The sequence below is a fragment of the Cydia fagiglandana genome, chromosome 2 (genome assembly GCF_963556715.1).
Source record: "Cydia fagiglandana chromosome 2, ilCydFagi1.1, whole genome shotgun sequence".
NCBI lineage: Eukaryota > Metazoa > Arthropoda > Insecta > Lepidoptera > Tortricidae > Cydia > Cydia fagiglandana.
This window is the reverse complement of record NC_085933.1, coordinates 21101151-21122595: the sequence shown is the minus strand read 5'-3', so window position 1 is coordinate 21122595 and position 21445 is coordinate 21101151. Positions and strand designations below refer to the sequence as shown.

Sequence of the window (21445 nt, the reverse complement as noted above, 5' to 3'; positions counted from 1 at the left end):
TGTAATCCACGAAATAACTACCAAGACCATTAAAGTTGCATTTCAGATCCATCGCAATAAAAGTCGTTTTCCATTGCCTGATACAAAAATTGCATTTTAATGTTCACCCGTTTGGCACTGACAATGTGAGCGCTCATATTTTGTTGAACTCAGTTATTTATAGATACCTACTTTTAAGTATCGAGTCGAGTTTTCTGCAATCTTGGCTGAATTTTAGTGGGTTTTGTTAAAACAGCGACTTTTCGAATAACAACGTCCTTCAATTCGATATTTCATGACTAACATCCACGGCACAATTTTAGGAGCGCACATAGACTTGGTTACAAGTCTAAGTGGACTCAAAAAATAAGTACATATCGGATTTAGGTAAGTATAAGAAAAGAAAAGGCGCGAAAGCGAGATTGCTCAATTCTTACAAATACCTAATCTATCGGTTAGAGAATATCAACCATCTTATTCAAAGTTTCATTTTTAGGGTTCCGTACCCAAAGGGTAAAACGGGACCCTATTACTAAGACTTCGCTGTCCGTCCGTCCGTCCGTCCGTCTGTCCGTCCGTCCGTCCGTCCGTCCATCCGTCCGTCCGTCCGTCCGTCTGTCACCAGGCTGTATCTCACGAACCGTGATAGCTAGACAGTTGAAATTTTCACAGATGATGTATTTCTGTTGCCGCTATAACAACAAATACTAAAAACAGAATAAAATAAAGATTTAAATGGGGCTCCCATACAACAAACGTGATTTTTGACCAAAGTTAAGCAACGTCGGGAGGGGTCAGTACTTGGATGGGTGACCGTTTTTTTTGTGCTTTTTTTTGTTTTTTTTTTTTCTTTATGGTACGGAACCCTTCGTGCGCGAGTCAGACTCGCACTTGCCCGGTTTTTTATTCCCCCAATCCCTAGTTATAATAGGCCCAAAAGCCTATACAAATAATTCTGTTCGGTCAATCTTTCTTATCCACCTATACAATATTCTTAAATTACCCTCCGAGACCGGAATCCACACAATCAGCTCTGTATTTTTTCTCAACCGTAAAATATTTCACCCAAACTCAACGAGAAAAAGGTGAAAACAAACAGGTATTTCGTTAAAATATTTTAGCTCTGTTTACGTTGATTTACATTGTTTGCTGACAAACTTGAATAGTACTTTGCGAAAATTATTATTTTCAGCTGTTCCTCGAAAAGAAACCAATTAAAAAATATAGCAAAAATTTCATTTTTGGTACAAGCTTTTATCGATGCGGTGACTGTACTTTTCTTACGACAGACAACTAATACTCATCAAGACAATTCTAAAAACCCCCAACACAATTAGGTTGCATTTCATCACAGAGTTCCTATGGCCACCTCCTGTCTCCATCATCAGATCAGCTCGATGGTACCATAATATTGCATTGTCATCCGATTTATACATGCATCCAAAATTTTAGCTGAAATGGAAGTGGATCAAATTTAACTTCCAAGATTTGATTACAGACAGACAGACAACGGTCAGGTGAAACTAAATAAAAGCTTGTAATATGGTCAGAACGGTTGGTCTATTGGTAAAGGATGTCTCACGCTAGCAAGGCCCTAAACGTAATTATTTCTAACTATTTTCCAATTGACCATCTCATTTCACAGCTTTTTTAAAAGTAAAGCGCTTTAGGTAATATAACTACGGTTTTCTAAAAATGTTATTGGAAGTAGGTATGATATGAATAAGTAAATTTTGTTAAGAAACAGATTTGTTAGAATATAATTTGTGTTAATTTAAACTTACATGATTTCGATCAGATTAGCAATCCTTCGAATACGCCTTCAAACACGAATTTGCACAGTTTGAAGACTCGCTTACCTGTAAAAGATAATTGAATGTTTAAATTATGCAATGAATGCCTTCAATGTACCCATTATACCTATTACAGGAGAAATGGACTCATTTTAAAGGATCACTATACTTCTCACGTTGAATGATGGTCCCTATGACAGACGTTTTTATATGGATTAAATAACTGTCACGTAAATTGTTTGTAGACATTTTTTGGAAGTTTAGCATATTAATTTATGTGTAAGTAAGTATTCAAAATACTGTAAAAACAAAGCTAAGTTTTTGGTCATATTATATTTAATTGAAGTCCGTATGCTTCATTCCAGATTAGAAGTGAAATTCTATTTTAAAATAAAACCGGGCAAGTGCGAGCCAGACTCGCGCACGAAGGATTCCGTACCATAAAACAAAAAAAAAACGGAAAAAAATGCAAAAAGAAAACGGTCACCCATCCAAGTACTGACCACGCCCGACGTTGCTTAACTTTGGTCAAAAATCACGTTGGCTGTATAGGTCAGTAAATGAATGCTCAAAAAACGTTGTAGAGGGAAATGCTAGGAACACAATTTTTGACTCCATAACTTTGTTTAGACTAGTTAGGAGGTAAACATATCAAAAGTCCCCGGCTGTAGCCCCGGTGCTGCGGGGTAGAGGGGGGTAAGAAGGTCGAATTTTTCGGGTTTTCATTGATATCTTGGAAACTTTGCATCTTAGCGACATGACTACTAAGACAAACCGAAAGCTCATAAAATTAGTTACAAGTTTTATCTAGTCAAGTTTTTCGATATCTTGAATAGTTTTTGAGATACCCGCTCTTGAAAGTTTATTTAGGGATTTTAATTTTATCTTGATATCTACATCAGTGATGCTGTTAGGCCATATTTGGTATCATTTTCGTATAAATCGGGGGTGCTGAATTCATTTATGGTATCACATTGGCACTATTCCGAAGTAAAACCAAAATTAAAAAAAATATATTTTTAAAAATCCCTCTTCACGCTTAAACCGCTGAACCAATTTCGTTGAAATTTGGTATAGAAATAGTTTCAGTCTCGACACAGGACATAGGGTGGTTTTTATAACCAAAAGCATCTTTTGAGGATGTGAAAAGTGGGGTGGAAGTTTGTATGAGGAGTCAATAACCGCTGAACCGGTTTAGGTGAAATTTAGGATGGTATACATCTGTGATTTAGATGAAAATGATACCTAACATGACTTCAAACTTAACTTTAAGCAGTATTTACCTCAGGAATTCAGTTTCGTCGACGAAGTTGAATTCCCCCCATACTCCATTTCACAACTTTAAAGGATTATTATTGAGATAAAAAGTATCTTATGTCCTGTCTTGGGACTCGAAATATCTGTATACCAAATTACAATTAAATCGGTTGAGCGGTTTAAGCGTGAAGAGGAATTAAAAAAAAAGGTATTTGTTTAAAGTTTATATGTTTTTTCTAAGGAACGGTGTCAATGTGATACCAAAAATGAATTATACACCCCTGATTATATACGAAAATGATACCAAACACGGCCTAGCAGCGTCACTAATGTAGACATCAAGATAAAATTGAAAGCCCTAAATAAACTTCCAAGAGCGGATATCTCAAAAACTATTCAAGATATCGAAAAACTTGACTGAATAAAACTTGTAACAAATTTTATCAGCTTTTGGTTTGTCTCAGTAGTCATGTCGCTAAGACGCAAAGTTTCCAAGATATTAGTGAAAAACCGAAAAATGAGACCTTCTTTCCCCGCTCTCCCCCCCAGCATCGGGGCTACGGCCGGGGACTTTTTATATGTTCACCTCCTAACTAGTCCAAACAAAGTTACGGAGTCAAAAATTGTGTTCCTAGCATTTCCCTCTATAACTTCTTATTTCTTGGCCTAGTATGGGAGCCCCACTTATTAAATCTTTATTTTATTCTGTTTTTAGTATTTGTTGTTATAGCGGCAACAGAAATACATCATCTGTGAAAATTTCAACTGTAGCTAGTATCACGGTTCGTGAGATACAGCCTGGTGACAGACAGACGGACGGACGGACGGACGGACGGACGGACGGACAGCGAAGTCTTAGTAATAGGGTCCCGTTTTACCCTTTGGGTACGGAACCCTAAAAAGCATCATTTTAAACCGGTGGACCCACTTGGTGGTGGTCTTACAATTCGCTGAACAAATCAACCATCTGATTGACAGCACACGTGCAAACTTCACACAAAATCTCCACAGCAAATTGAGTAATCTAATAAAACTGTTCAATGGGTTGGTTTTAGAGAAATTAAACATTTGTGATTTTACCTTTTTATACAGTGGATAAAGATAAAACCTTTTATTTTAGGTAGATAGGTACCATTAAGACCGTATTCATTCATTTGGAAGTCAGTACACGAATTGGTTTTGCGAAGAAACGAAGGCATCCATTTTATTCTCGTACGCAGAACTACGGTCGAACGAAGTTGAATTTGTTTCTTTATAACGAGTTGATTTACCACAAAGCTGGAAGTTGAAAGAGTTTATTAAGTTCTACGTATCTTATTGTGACTAGGGATACATCTGATTGGGTATTGACATAAAAAGTCTATGGAACTATCGAAAATCGTAGTGCCGTATAGTGTTTAACAGACTGTAAAAAGGAGTGGAGTGTTTAAAGCAGGGTGTTTGTTTATTTATTTATAATATGGCGAGTGTTCATATTTTCTAAAAGATAGGGCTATATATACTATATACATTTTACGTATAACTTGTCCTTTCCAGTAGTATATTTTTTTTAAATTTTATTTCTCAATACGGGAATGTTCTGATAGCAGACTCAATGCCTGCAGGTCACTTTTAATAGAAAATGAAGTGACAGTCACAGATCACAATACCATAATCATTAATTCCGCTGCCGCCGCCACTGTCGGCCGCTTACCTGATACAGTGGGGTTGCATTTATATTATAAATGCATCGCGGCCATAGTGTGTGTTTTAGTTTTAAGATATATTTTATTTCATTAACTATTTGTCTATAAGCTAATAGTTAATGAAATGAAATTTTTATATTCAGGCAATTTACTCATATAAATACATATTTATAGTACATATATCTACTCGTATTTCACAATCATTTTTTGGTGTGACGTTGTCTAGGAGTGCTTATGTACTCGTACTTTGTGATTATACTAACATTTACATTTTCCCAGATTTGTTAGCTTCAATCACATGCCATCATTTCAACCTGAATCACATCGATTCTCTAAGCCGCTGAGTAACAAAGGCTGTTCTGTCAAGCAAATCGAGCATGTTAAGGTAACAACCTTGATTGCATGACAGGATGAACTTCAGTAATGTCTTTAGTCATTTGTGTGATAGGTAATTCAAAGCGTTTAATTGGTCCTTTGTAGGTACTGGTAACAACGTAGAGTGTGTGTTTTTGTCGGTGAGTGTATTGTTAAATAAATCACAAAAAGACTAAGGCTAGGTCATAAGTATACGTAAAAGAAGAAGAGCTACAATGCCAACGTCATACTTATCGGTGATTTTGCTAAAAAGATTAGATTTTGGTAGATGTCAACTTTGTCTACACAGATTAAATAGAATTTTATTCAAAAGTGAAATTGATTTAATTAAACAATATAAACAAGGACAGAACATATAACAATATTGTTTGTCAATTATTTCAATCACAACGGTTCCACTCACTTGTATTTTTAGTCGCTATTGGCGACATCGACATGTTTCATGTAAATAATTTAAAATGTGTCTCATGAAAGTTATGAAAGTTTATTTTGAATATTGTTTGTATTAGAAAATCAATATAAAACCAGAGTCCCCGAGGAAAATCTAAAGGATAGTTTGCTTTGAGCTCAAAGCTGTAACTTTACTGAAAATATAGTTTTGATTCTAACTTGCGGAAATTCAGGTGCACGGTAAATATACGAGGGCTTTTACAATTTATGCAATCTATTTCAATAAATTCACTTTAGCACGCTGCTGACTTAATGCTTGAAGAAATACGTGATTAATTATTCACACGCGAAGACAACTTCGCCCATCTTTGCTTAATACTCGCTTCTTCTTGATCATCTTACCTTCTTCTATTTAAAGTAAATAATAGTTATTTGTTTTACAAGGGGGCAAAGTTGTTGTTTAACTGCTCGTGCTAATATTGATACCCGAGCAAGCGAAAGGTTCCAAAATTGAACCACGAGCGTAGCGAGTGGTTCGAAAAATGGAATCTTGAGCGTTGCGAGGGTTTCAAAACACGAGGGTTTAACAAAATTTGCCCCCGAGTGAAACACAAAATTTTTCACCACACCAACCTGAAGCAAATATTAAATGTAAAATATTAAACAAAATCAAACCAAATCAAATCCAAATGAATGTTATTAAATATTTATCATCCAAAATCATCATTTAAAAGTCATTTCTGCCAGCAAATATAAGAAACCAACTCAAAATTTGCATTTGATTACTTTGTCTCACATGTGAATAAAATGCAACTTTGCTATCAGTTTTTGAAGTGCAAAGTAAGCCTTTCCGAGCTGGTGTGGTGAAAATAATATTGTGTACAGTCAATTGTTAAAGTATGGGTGTAGGAAACTTACTCAAAAATATGTCCCATAGTTGTGAATCTCCAAATTACATAACATAAAAAAAACACGAGTCAAAAACAAAGCAGTCAACAGTCGGTCAAATATCCCATACCGCGTCATCCCCGGCGCAAAGGTGCCCAAAACGCTCGCCGCAATACCGCGCTGAATCACGATGGACATCCTCTGCCCCAGGAATGACCCGGAGCGGGGTTCTGAATTCGCTGACATAAGAGCTATGGGACATATTTTTGAGATGATTTATGCACATATGTTTACAGTTGACTGTACCTAGCAGTGACCGCGCGTTAGCAATTTCCTGTTTGCTCTAAACTATATCAAAATGTAACTCCAAATCAACCTAAGGTCACAAGACGAACATAGTTTATTTTGCTCGGGACAAGACAAACAGCACCAAACAACGGGCACCAAACAACACTGACATAGCCACCCAAACAGACGAAACTCTGGACGACTTATGTTCGCAAACGAATGACAGCAGCGGTACGAGGGACACGTTTTTTCGGGATAAACACTAATTTAGAAACCACTGATTTTAATGTTAAACCTAATTTAAATGCTTTTAGAATTATGTACCAAAATATGCAAAGCCTTTTTAACAAACAAGATATATTAGACGCATTTTTGGATGATAAAATTAACCACTTTGAAGCCCTTTGTCTTACGGAAACATGGTTATCTAAGGAAAAACAGCAATTAATACATATTAACAATTACGACATCGCGTCATCGTTCTCTCGTGTAAACCACTCGGGCGGCGGGTGTTGCATATTCCTACGTAAACAACTAGAGTACACAGAGCGTAAGGATATCGTGGATATGTCCATTGAATATATTATAGAAATGGCCTCCATAGAATTATCTTCACTTAATACATTGATTGTTGTTATTTATTGGAATGGCCGTGAATATGAGACTTTTTTAAAGCAAATGTCAGTACTCCTAGACATGTTAAGTAAAAAAGAATCGGGGAAAAAAATTATAGTGGGCGGCGACTTTAACTTAGATTTGATTCAAAATAATAAACAATCAAGACAATTCCTAGACTTCATGATGGAATACAATTTTATCCAACATATAAAGGATCCCACCCGCGTAACTAACACTACATCAACATGTTTAGATCTTATCTTTACAAATTTCACACATGATCTTATAAAAACGGAAGTATGCGACTTAGGTTTCTCAGATCATAAAAGTACCATTATCCAGTTAGCAATACCACAAAAAAGTAAAAGCGGTTTCTATATATACAAAAAAAGATTCTTTAGTGAAAAAAATATTCAAAGCTTTAAAATGATGCTACGAAACATTGATTGGTATCAATTAATTAAACCAGAAAATGATATCAATATTAATTACGAAAACTTCAATGACACCTTACAAAAAATTCTAAATAAATGTATACCCTTAAAAACAATTAAAGTAAAAACTAGTTTAAAAAAAAATTGGCTCACAAAGGGAATCAAAATTTCTTGCAAAACAAAAAGATTATTAAAAATTATGGTTACCCAGTCCAACGACATAACACTTACTAAACATTATAAACAATACCAAAAACTACTTAAAAAAACCATACTTAAGGCTAAGAAACTCCAATACATTCGAAAACTTCAAAAATCTGATAACGTTATTAAAGCTATGTGGCAAATAATAAAAGAGCGCACTAACAAAAACGCAACGCAAACGCGGCATAATATTGGCCTATCGTTCCATAATAAGTTAACGTCTGATCCCAAGCAAGTGTCGAACATATTCAATTCATTTTTTGCATCGGTGGGCGCCGTTGAACCCGGAAGTACAGCGCCGCGCGGCCGGCCTGTACTCCTACCCACCACAAACTCAATTTACTTAAGTCCGGTAGATATTCCAGAGGTAAGAAGGATCATTATGAACCTAAAAAATAAACGAAGTTTCGGAGTAGACGAGTTACCCCCAATGCTATTCCGACAATGTGCCGACGAATTAATTTTGCCTTTCTACATATTAATTAATCAGTCTTTTACAGAAGGAACTTTTCCCGATATGTTAAAAAAATCAATTATAAAACCGATATATAAAAAAGGCAACAAAACCGACCCCAGTAACTATCGCCCCGTGGCTCTTCTACCAACATCTTCTAAAATATTCGAGACTGCTATGTACAACCGCGTGTACTCTTTTTGTGAAAGGTACAATATTTTTGATGACGCTCAAAACGGTTTCAGGAAAAACCGTTCTACTACCTTGGCTGCATACAAATATATATTAGAAATTTTAAATATACTTAATGAAAAAAAATACGCAATTGGCATATTACTAGATATGTCTAAGGCATATGATATGGTTCAATACGACACACTATTAAACAAACTATATGAAATAGGAATAAGGGGAATTGCACACAATTGGTTCACGTCTTATCTCAAAAACAGAGAACAGTGTGTTGCAATTGAGTTTTTGGATCACACAACGGGCGAAATAACATGTGTCAAATCTGATCAACAGTCCATCACGCATTCCATCCCTCAGGGTAGTGTAATCGGATGTTTGCTTTTTTTGATTTACATTAATGATATCCCGAAAACAATAGCCCAATATTGCGTACTTTTCGCTGACGATATTTCAATTCTAACTTCATGTAACGACAGCACAAATACAAATCAAGATATAAATTCCATATTAAACTCTGTAATAGAATGGATGGAAGACCACAACTTAAAACTAAATATTTCAAAGACGAAAATTATTCAATTTAGGCCTCATAAAAAAAAACCGCTATCATTAAATTTCGACATAAATGGCATAAAATTGGATTTCGTGGACTCGGCAACATTATTAGGTTTCGTTATAGATTCAAATATCAATTGGAAGGAACATATAGCCAAAATTAAATCAAAATTATCATCTTTCGTGTACGCATTGAGGGAAGTTAAGAGATCTACAGATTTTAACTCCGCGATTACATCTTACTACTCTTACGCATACTCATGGCTTACTTACGGCATCATACTATGGGGAAATAGTACTGACGTCGAAGATATTTTCATCCTCCAAAAAAAGTGTATACGCATACTCGCCAATATAAAAATCCCAGAGAGTTGTATTCCTTACTTTAGAAAATATGATATGTTAACACTAGTTTCCATATACATTTATGAGGTGTGTAAATTTGTCAGGAAAAACCCGCAACTATACACTTCTATCCTAGATCAGACCCGCCGTTACGAATCTAGGTTCAAAAATAATCTAGTTACAGTGTCAGGATCTACAATGAAATTACACAGCACAAGTCCACACGCCATGACAATTAAAATGTATAATAAATTGAGTGACACCTTAAAAGGAGAAAAGAACAATACAGTATTTTTTAAACAATTAAGAAAGAACTTAGTAGACAAATGTTTCTATCATATAGAGGAGTATTTCAGGGACAAAGATGTTTAGTGCGCGTAAGATTTGTATTTATTGTTATTTATTATTTATTGTAATTAGGATAATTTAGTTTTTAAGTTCTAGATAATAAGTTTTCTGCTATGCCCCATCCGGGTTTAATAATATGACGTGTATATTTTGTATACTTATGTTATTTAGCACGAATAAATGAAATGAAATGAAATGAACAGTATGAGTATTCCATACAAGTGTTTGCCTCTCCCCGGTGATAGTCTTTCCCCACCCTATCTTAATAATTACGTTATTAAAGCCTACTTGTATAGTCATCAAACCACAGTCCTCAAACTTGGCAAGTTTACTAACAGTCAATGTGGTAAGTGTATGCGTGCTCACGATCGGATAGAGGCTTTAGAATCCGAACTCATGTAAGGTTAGGATAAGGATTGTTGTTAATTCTTCTCAACCTAATTTCAGAGTTGCTGTAAATCCGTGTTAACAAATTTAATAGATATACTTAACCTACATAATATACGTATGTTGGATTAAGTATTATGAATACGAAGATTTGAGCATAAACACTTTTCAATATGACGCCACGTGGAAGAAATAAACCGTTGATTGAGTCAGACCGAGAAAAGTCTGTCTTCTGTCAAATTATGACGTATAAATAACACGTGCACTGCGCGTGCTATCGAAATTGTTACAGACTTACCTCGTTCTAACTCTACCTATGGAAGTGTCCCAGGTGAGCGATCTCTTGACTCGAATGAGAAGCAGCGCAGAACTCGAAGGCGCGACGGCCTTTTACTATATTCGCGCGGATTCAACGCATGATATGTAGTAGGAAAATAAGAAAAAGATCTATAGCTTAGATTTCTTTGTAGATTTACATGTACGTAAAATGTATAATTATTGGTGCAGTAAAGAATATTTACTTACTTACTTACTTGATGCTAAATATAGAACCTTATCGATATCGTTGAATATTGTACTTATTGTGTGCTGTTATGTACAGCTATTATTGTGATATTGGTTATAATTTTTTTCGTTCTTTTTTTTACAAATTATATTCTATGTAATATTATCTAGGTACAAATTATACCCACCTAGCAACAACTAGAACTTCTTAATATACTCTAGAATGTAATCATAATTTGTTTAACACGCCTTTGTTTATCATTTAAAATGGTGAACAGGCAACAACTTACAAGTCTTATCTTATATGTAGGTATCTAATATAAGGCATTAGCGGCAAAACTTTAGTCACATGTATCATGGGACTCTAAATAACAGGGATTAATGTTAACAAATACGCGGCTTCGAGTGAGAAATTCGTGTAATTATTGTAATGAGAAGAACGTTTGTCTTTAAAGTCTGAGTTAATGCTGGTTGAAATTAATCAGAGGCAGAAAGGAAGTTTGTTTCAGTTGAAAAATATTGCGGCTTTGTTAGAATCCTTTGCACTATTGTTTAGCTGAGGGTGCCAACATAAAATACCTTTCGAATTGACTTCAAAAATTTGGATAGCTAACATTTGTATAGATATGTAAGTATAAAGGGAGTCACACCAGAAGAAAGATTGGGAACCCCTATCCCATGTAAGTTATAAAACAGTTGACATTTTTATTAAACTTCTCTTTTGGCATAATTTTGGGTGATTGTATGTTTAGTTGATATACATATATGGGCATCCGGAAGAAATCAAGAAACTAAATTTTTATATGACTAGCCATTCCTCGTTCCTACAAAATTTTAATCTTCATAATTTCGTGAAAATTTTGAAGATTGATGTAGGATATATCTGTAGATTGTGTCAGTTTACATAAACCTTTGTAATTAAGACGATGCCTCATTACGACGAACTACATCATCAAAGGCTTTATCTTTGTTATGATATTGAAGCTAGTTTGAAAACAGAATACGAGCCACGTTCGTGTTTCACACTAGTGTTTAATGTATTCAAACCCTGGGCCATAAAGTAACCGCGTTTATAAAACATTGGATCGGCATTGACATGCAAAGAGCATATTGCATGCATGAACCACCCTTATCAAAGTCATCCCTTATCCTGAGATGTATCGGATTTTCTAACAAGAGGATTTCCTGTTCATTTATTAAGCAAACGTTGTAGAAGTATAGGTATTTCACAGATTTAAGTATTTTAATGTAATTTAACAAAGTGTTCATACCTATCGACTAGCCAAATTACATTATTTTTAATAATGTAAATCCTCAATAGTAGTTATCTTATTTAAAGCAAAATCTTAATAGCATTATCTACCTAATAACCTATTCGGCTTACATTTTCTATCTGCTCGATAAAATAAGGTTAATTATTAAGACTTAACTATATAAAATTATTAAATCAATATAAGGAAGTAACTCAGAACACACCAAATTATCATCTCTGCCTGAACTTGTCCCCTCGAAACTAAGTGGAAATCCCGTCCAAAGAAAGGTGTTCGGTTTGAGATCCCGCCTTTATTTGATTGGCACAGCTTCCAGAAGGGTTGCACTTGAATTATATAATTAAATTTAGTTCGGGCCAAGTTACGACGGACAGCCCTAAACAAACTTACTGTCGTCGTATGGCCCAAGGCTAAAAAGGGGTTACCTATGTATTTAGGTAAGTTATTGAACATTATTTTGCAATATCCATTAAGGAGGAATAACTAAAAACTATAGTTAGGTTTTAGAAACATATATGTATAAGTTTCCGAAATCTTAATGTACTCGTAAGATTAGACCAAGATTACCTTACCTTACCTTCTTATACTTACTAGAAACTAAGACATAAATATCTATATTGATTACTGAAAAGGGTTGGCGTCTCTAAATTAATGACACCCTATAACTTTACCGAGTCAAGCTTGTCTTGGACATTAAATTAATTAGTCCTTAGGCTTTCCGTACTAAAGGGTTAACTTTACTAAGGAGTGTTAGGACACGTACAAACCCACACACCCGGACGCTTCATCAGTTTATTAGTATCTGCATGAAGCCACGTAGACATCATTAAATTACACTATCTGAGGAATATATAGAGTACCTAAATATTATTATATTGTACAAAATGATTGTTGGACTTGGCTAACGATCCAATGATTTTCAGACGTATTAAAAAACATTTTTAAACTACGCACCCCACATCGCCTGTTAAGGGTTCCATAGTCAAAATTGCAAAAAACGCGAGCCTTATTGTTTCGTCATGTCCGTCTGCTGTAAGGTTCGGAAAGGATGAGTAATGAAACAAGCGAATGCTGGAATAATACTGACTATATTTCTAATGTTCCTCCTTAAATACACGAAGGTTACAACAAAGATTATTGATGTATAGAGGTGACACCACACCTTCCATCCAATTGAAAAGAAAAAAAAATGTTTATAAATATTTTTTTTCTTGTTATGATAATTGCATACAATTATGCGTTTTTTTTATTATGTAATAATTATGCTAAACATTAGGATAATATATTTTAGTCCTATTTTTATGTATGATTTCGGACTTACCGTCCTTCATTATTTCTACATTCGGGGATACATCACTTATGACCTTGTACGGGCCTAAGTACACTGGTTTAAACTTATTGCCTACTTCATTACGTACTAAAATTAAATCTCCTGGCTGGTACATTACAGCCTTTACATTAGCATCATATTTTTGTTTCCGTTGTGTTTTACTGTGAAGTAAATTGTCTCTAGCCTCTTTTTGCGATAATTGTAACCGAAACTTTAATTATTTTGGGTAATCGTCGTAATTGTAGATCGGATCAATGTTGTTACTCAAAAAATTACCTGGAAGACTACATTTTTTCCCAAATACGAGTTCATAAGGTGTATAATTTGTTTCCCTATGAACTGACGTATTGTATGAGAAACACCAATAGGGAATCCATTTACTCCAAAACTCTGGATGATTATCGGTTTGAATACGTAGATATGAACCGAGATGTTTATGAGATTTTTCTAAAGCACCGATACTCTGATGGTGGTAAGCTGTGGAATTAAGTTTTGATATATGTAATAAACGACATACCTCGGTCATTGTTGACGACATGAACTCCGTACCCCTGTCGGTTGCTATTTCTTTCGGTATCCCATAGCGTAGTATAAAGTTATTTACAAATGATCTTGCTACTTCTGTTGCACTTTTGGAAACTAGTGGATACGCTTCAACATATTTTGTAAGTTCGCATTGTAGTGTTAAAATGTAGCTAAAATTATTACTATCAGTCTCTAATGGACCTACAATGTCTAGGTATAGTTTTTCGAACGCTGTATTCGCGGTAGATGTAATTTCCATAGGTACTTTCGTTTTAATTGAATGCTTTTGTTTTTGGCAGGGACAGGAACCGGTTACCTTAACCGGGGTTTTTCATAGGGTTATTTTAGAAGCGGTTGTAAAAACCCCTACCATAACGGTAACCGTATGATAAGGTAACACTTTGATTCGGTAACCGTATCAGATACGGTTAACCTATGTTACCGGTAACCGAAATAAAAACCCAGTCTATTCAGTTACCTCATTATAAGGTTTTTGACTAGTTCAAACGATTGCAATCTTTACGCCCACTTAAATTCAACTTGTTATTGAATAACCGAGGTTGGCATGAGCGATCTATGAAGCCTCCAGCACAAACAAGTTTTTTTGCCGTTCCTTTGCTTATCTTTATACCTACCCGTGTGGTGTGTTCTTATTTTAAATCTTATTATATTATAAATAAAATAATTAAAATAAATAAAGTAAAAGAAATAAATAATGTTAATAAATAAATAAAATAAATAATTTAAATAAAATATATAAAGTAATAAAATAAAAAAAGTAAAAAAATAAATAAGATATGTAAAATAAATAAAATAAATAAAATGAAAAATGAATAAAATGAATAATATGAATAAAATGAATAAAATAAATAAAATAAATAAAATAAGAAATTAAATAAATAAAATAAATAACAGAAATAATATATAAAATAAAAAAATAAATACTTCCAGTCCTGTAATAATAAAATTATAGGTCGTCCGTTTAAAACGAATCCTCAGCCCGCAAGTAGCTACTTCCGAGCCTCGACAATAATGTACTAAAAATGTAGCAAACCAATAAGCAACGGATAATAAAGGTTACCATAACTGAATGAAAACCTGTTAAAAACCCTTAACAATGTTAGGGTTACCGTTTCAATAAGCTTACCATTACAATCAGGTAACCGTATGATAGGGTTACCGAATGATAAGGTAACCGAAACGATTGGGTTACCGAATTGATAGGATTAAGCGTAAAGAGGGGTTTTCCGGTCCTTGGTTTTTGGCATTTATCACATCGCTTGACATAATTTATTACGTCTTTTTCAAGGCCTGGCCAGAAGTAATATTTTTTGATGTTGTTTATCATCCTTCTCATACCCGCGTGGCCACTTGTGGGTAAGAGATGGAAATCATTTAATATTACTTTCTGGTCATCCTTATCATTTATTTTCTCTACATCGACTAACACACATAATCGTGGTTTATCATGTTCTTTATTTGTTTGTAATTTAGCGAGTAATTTATTTACAAATATATTGTTTTGCTTTGTTTTTATGACATATAATTCATGTATATTTATCTCTTTACACATTTCTACAAGTTCCCTCACAAATTCGGCTCGCGTAATCTGTGATCGAGAAGATTTGTATTTTATGTATACTCTTTTATCATCTTGTATGTAACATAAAGTTCTAGTTTCTTTTGTCGCGACTTTTTCTCTTTTTATTTCGTCTAGTTTTTCTTTTTCTATAAATAGTAACTCCGTATAATCTTTAGGCTTGTCGAGTACCTCTACAACTTTTGGTTGATCAGACCAATCGTTGTTAAGGTTACTATTAACTGATTTGTTTTCCTTATCCTTTTCTTCCATTCTTCTCTTTTGCGCTCGTGTAGTGACGGCCAAAATACTTTCATTCATCTCTTTTAAATTTTCAGTAGTTAAAGTGATTCGAGACAACGCGTCTGCAGCCGCATTATTCGAACCTTTAACATACTCTATTTCAAAGTTATACTCTTCTAGTAGAAGTCTAAATTTCATTAGGCGACTAGATGGATCTTTCATAGTGAACAAATAAATCAATGGCCTGTGGTCTGTTTGAATTTTAAATTTTTTACCGAATAGATATGGTCTGAAATGTTTAACAGCGAAAACGATTGCAAGTAATTCTTTCTGTATGGTTGGGTAATTTTTTTCTGCTTTATTTAGACTTCTACTAGCATATGCTACTGGCCTTCCATCCTGGTTTGATAAAATTGCCCCTACTGAAACATTTGATGCATCTGTTTGTACGATAAATTGATTCTGTTCAGAAAAATCTGGATATTGTAATACTGGTGGCGAAGTGATTTTGGTTTTTAATAGTTCAAAAGATTTTTCACACTCACTATCCCATTGATACGGCACATTTTTCTTACATAAATTATTTAATGGGTATGCTATCTCTGCAAAATTTTGAATAAATTTCCTGTAGTAATTGACAAAAGCTATAAATCGTCGCAGTTCATCCAAGTTATTGGGACGGGGGTAATTTTTAACTACATCTATTTTACTGGGGTCTGGTAAGATACCATCACCTGTAACTACGTGACCTAAATATAATATCTCTTTCCTTAAAAAAACACATTTTTGGGGATTTAATTTTAGATTAACTGTTCTTAATCTCTCAAAGACATCCTGTAAATTTTTGTTGTGTGTATGAAGGTCTCTACCAAAAATAATTAAATCGTCAAGATATATGAAACATTTTTCATAAGTTAAGCCTGCCATAGCCATGTTCATCATGCGGGAAAATGATCCAGGACTGGATTTTAGTCCCATAGGCATGCGAACCATCCTGTACTGTCCTGAACAGAATTCTGTATAGTTACGACTATCTTTGTTCAAATTGACATTGTAAAATCCTTGGTGTAAATCTAAGTGACTAAAGTATATACTACCGGACAGAGCATCTAATATTTCTGTAATGTTTGGGAGAGGGAATTTGTCGTCCTCAATACAATTATTTAATTTACGGTAGTCAATGACTAACCTCCACTTTTTCTGTCCACTTTCATCTATTTTTTTAGGTACTAGAAGTAAAGGACTCGACCACTCGCTCCTACATGGTTCTATTATGCCTTGATTTAATAAATTATTAATTTGTGAATTAATTTCAGCTTTATGAGCATGCGGCAGACGATAAGGTTTACTAAATATCGGAGTAACATTTGGTTTTAACGTTATTGAATGCTCATAAATATCAGTAGTAGTAAGTTTGTCTCCGGGTAAATGAAATATATCGCAATATTTAGCACATAATTTTTCTATGGACGCTTGCTCTTCTGAATTTAATTGTTTTAATTGTAGTAATTTAAATAATTGTTTTACCCTGTCTGCATTTTTATTTAATTTACCGAACGTGCAAAAGTTATAATCTTTTAGACGATGGATAGTTGGTCGTAAATTTGTCAAGGTTGAAGGCTGATCTGTAGTGTTTAATATTTTAACAGGTATCATGCCGTTTGTTGGCTTTGCTATTGAACTAGCTAAATAAACCCCATGACTTATCTCTTGTGAGCAAACTACGCAGTCTTCCTCCATGCTGGTCCTAATATAATGAATAGATTCACATTTTGGTTGTATCTCTAATATTTTACTCTCATCGTCGTGTATAGGTATAACGATTTTATTATTGAAAGGACTTTTTAATGTTAAATTGTTCGTGTCAAAGTCCACAATTGCTCTATACTTCTTTAAAAAGTCTTGGCCAAGGATACCATTTGTCACACAAGGTAATGAATCAAATACAAATACTTTATGATGAAATACTTGCCCATTTCCTGTTAATTCTAAATTTACATATCCCTTTACCTGGACTTTGCCTCCGATGCCATTTATAAGCGTGTTGTCTTTATGGATCGGGATATCAAGTTCTAAGGCATGTTTATATTTCAGACCCGATATGGAGGCGCCTGTATCTAAAAGCCACGTGTAAGACGTGTTACCTTGTAATAAATGTATATAGCAGCTATTGTTTACCGCAAATATTTGTTCTATGTTAGTCACGAAAAAATGTGTTTTCATTTTCGTGGTTATTTCGATTTTGTGAATTGACACTATCTGACATTACACGCATTTGTCCTCCACGCATCCCCTGGTTTCCACGTGCACTATAATTATTATACTTTCCGCGAGACGGTCTAGGGTATCTAGAATGATTACCTCTTTGTGGTGCATGCTGAAAACCGCTGGGTCCTCCACGATGTTGTCTCGTTGAATACGAATTTGGGTTACCACGGGAGTTTCTATTCGAATATACTCTCGTGTTGTATTGACCTCTTGGTCCGCCTCGATGTCCTTGTCGGCTCCTGTGAGAATAATTATTATGGGGTCTATACGTACGCATTGCTTCTTCAACTGGTGTAGCCGATGACGTCTCCTCGTCCTTGGCGGATTGGATGGCATCTTTCAGGGATGTGAAGTTCCTAGCTGCAATGATGGTACTGAGCCTACGATTTCGTAAGCCATCCGCGAATCGCTTGGTTGCCATCTTTTCATTTAATGGCTTTAAAACGTTGTAGTTTTCGGGTTTGCCTTCTGCTTGCGAAATCGTAAGTTCTACAAACAATTCTGCGATTTCTTTGCCATAATCTTGAATAGACATGTCATTCTGCTTAATCTGCTGCAACTTGTTTTGGATTGCAGTTGCTGACTTTTGTGGAAGAAGAACCTGTTTCATATCAGTTATTAAACTATCTACCGCATCGTAAGATGATTTCAATTTTAATTTAGCTGCTTGAGACAATCTACTTTTCAGTATGAACAATATTAAATTCTTTTTACAATCGTTACTTTTTAGCAAGGACGCATAATATTCAAGGTTGTCAATTAAACACTTAATACTTTCTTCGTCATCAGTCATTTGTGGCATTAAGGACAGAGCCGTTTTCAAATTAAAAGTATCCATATTTTCAGACATACTTTCTTCTTGCACTGTACACAAATCCGTAATTTCTTTGTATAAGTCTATAAAATCTACTGAGAATTTATTAATTAATATTGCGTCTTCTTTTCCAATATTACCCTTTCCTATCTCTACAGACAAATGCTCTTTAATACTGGTATACTGACTAAATAATATATTTGCCTCGCTTAATTTCTTTGCAACTAAATTCCCTTTGCGTTTACTTGGACCAACTTTAATTAAGTAGCGTCTAATTTCTTTCAATTCAGAAAAAACATTTTGTAACATATCAATCATAACTTACCATTTATTTTGGCTTGGTTGTCACAAGGTCACTATATATTTTTAAACTTACATTAATGCTAAATAAAATGTAATGTCTGATGATAGTTTAATTTCGCATGTTAGGTGTAGTCCAAACCGTCACAAAGAAATGTCCCCGAACGGAAATTAAATGATACGCACGCACTCGCGGTTATGTAGGATTAAACATGACGCACTTTGTATGCACTTTTACCTCGCGCACTTGTGGATTAGATATAACGCGCACTAGACTATATTTTTATATATTTTTAATAAGCACATCACATTCGTAACGCAGTAGCCTGGACCTCATACTGCGCCGCTGAAGTCCTTGGGTGCTGATGGTGCCGCCTGCAGCTGTCGGCGGTACATTGACAGCCTTAGAGCATTTTGATGGATGCCCCGGTGGATCCACTGGTCATGGCACTTTTTATAAGCGCCGTACAAGAGTTTGAGCAGGCCGACGCCTTTGATCAGTGCTATGATCATCAGCACCACGTTAATGGTGCTGAGGTGGGACCGCACCTCCTCTACGGTGGCCTGGTTGACGCCCCCCGAAGACGTCTCCGCGATCACAATCTCCTCCTGCTTAGATTGTCCGGAACCCATGGTGAAGACTATGAACTGGGAAGTGTCCGATTCGAATAAAGTCCGCAGTCAAAGCAGTCATGTTTTTAATTTTTAACTTTAGCAATGTCCTATAACTTATATCTGCATAAGGAATGGCATGCGTAGGCCGGCGCTCCGCGGTGTCGAATGTACGTCTAGCGGCGATTTCGTGGAAAGATGCACTTGCAATTAAACATGCACATATTATAACACGGAAAGTTTTTATAAAGAGTCTTAACTGTTGTAGGTAATATCACTAAACTGTTGTAACTATTAAATTGATTTATTATTTTATCACTTTACTTTAACGCGGTATCCGGTTGTGCTCTGGGGCACAAAAATGGCAGGGTCGCCATGTAAGGTTCGGAAAGGATGAGTAATGAAACAAGCGAATGCTGGAATAATACTGACTATATTTCTAATGTTCCTCCTTAAATACACGAAGGTTACAACAAAGATTATTGATGTATAGAGGTGACACCACACTGCCCATCCGTCCCATCTCTTAGTCCGTATGACACTGCCATTTAATCTTAAAAACTATAAGGTATATTTTAAATGAGATTTGTAACACCAAGACACATAGTACCTATTTTGTAAGCCTCCACTAAGTTTAAAAGTTGTGTAGGTACGCTAGTATTTTTTTGTAAAGTGACCAAGCATGCAAAATGTGCAGAAAGATTAAAATATTAACCCTTATCTTGGCATCGTAACACCCGTGATACATGGAACATAAAAAAATCTAGCAGGTTCACTTTATTACTTAACAAAATAATTCTGCTATAGATATGTCGATCTACCCTCCTTTATTATAGCAAAAAATAATACATACAAGTGTCATTGTAAATTAATTAATAATTATCAACATGGCGCCACGGAAACAACAGATCTTGTTTCGTGCTGTAAGTTTTGCACTTATTTCTTAGATTAGTATATATATTTTTTTTAAGTAATGGATGTTATTTAACAGTATATTAGGACGCCGTAGCCTTTTTGCTACGCCGTAGCACGTAGCACGGAAAAATATATGAATTGAAAAAAATGACCCCAAAGTAAAAAAACATTTTTTTTTTTACTTTCACTTTATTTGTTTACTTTTCATATTTTACTCAACTTTTTGTTGACGACTTTTTTGCAACTTTACGGGATCAAATTTTCCGCCCATGTGATCAGGTATTCGTAGATATAATTCATTTAAATTACAGGTGCAATAGTCATCTGATGCTTTAGATTGCGTTTAATTAGCAATAAATGTTAATTTCTGTTGCATTACATGTTTTATTTTTACTATAATCCACATTTTTCTTTTAAAAAGTAGGTAACTATTTTGTCGAGGGATTGGCATTGTATCAAATATGATACATATGATTTTCCGAAACTGGAAAATCCTGGATTTTTTTCCTTATTTTTTAATAGTCTAGTATGAAACTGCACAACGGGACTTAATCGCGTATTTAAGTTTTAAGATTTACCTCCGACGTTTCGAGGACGGCGTTGTCCCCGTGGTCTCGGAGAAGACTGGCTCAAGTTGTTGTGCAGTTTGATAATGTTTAATAATCGTGAAAGTTTAAATCAGTGTTTAGTCTAGTATGCTCAAAAGGTGACGAAAAACTAAAAAATTGTTTATATTTAAGATATTTTGAATCTTGCCAAGATAAGGGTTAAAATTGGTATTTGTTTGTACACGTGTGTGCACTTTTTTTTAATGAGTCTTAGTATTGCATTTGGTGCATGTAGTATAGTATAAAATTAAATACATATAGTCAGCTTTTTTTAGTTAGACACT

The 21445-nt window shown here is 34.8% G+C and overlaps 2 protein-coding genes across 2 annotated transcripts in view; both read right to left on the bottom strand.

Annotated features, from left to right (window-relative positions):
* The window catches only part of LOC134678706 (zwei Ig domain protein zig-8-like), a 144646-nt gene that overhangs the window by 81441 nt on the left and 41760 nt on the right, over positions 1 to 21445 (bottom strand). The window lies entirely within an intron of this gene.
* Positions 17842 to 19162, bottom strand: LOC134672044 (uncharacterized). The gene has a single exon (XM_063529945.1). The coding sequence runs from the start codon at positions 19042 to 19044 to the stop codon at positions 17842 to 17844; it is 1203 nt and encodes a 400-aa protein (XP_063386015.1). The 5' UTR covers positions 19045 to 19162.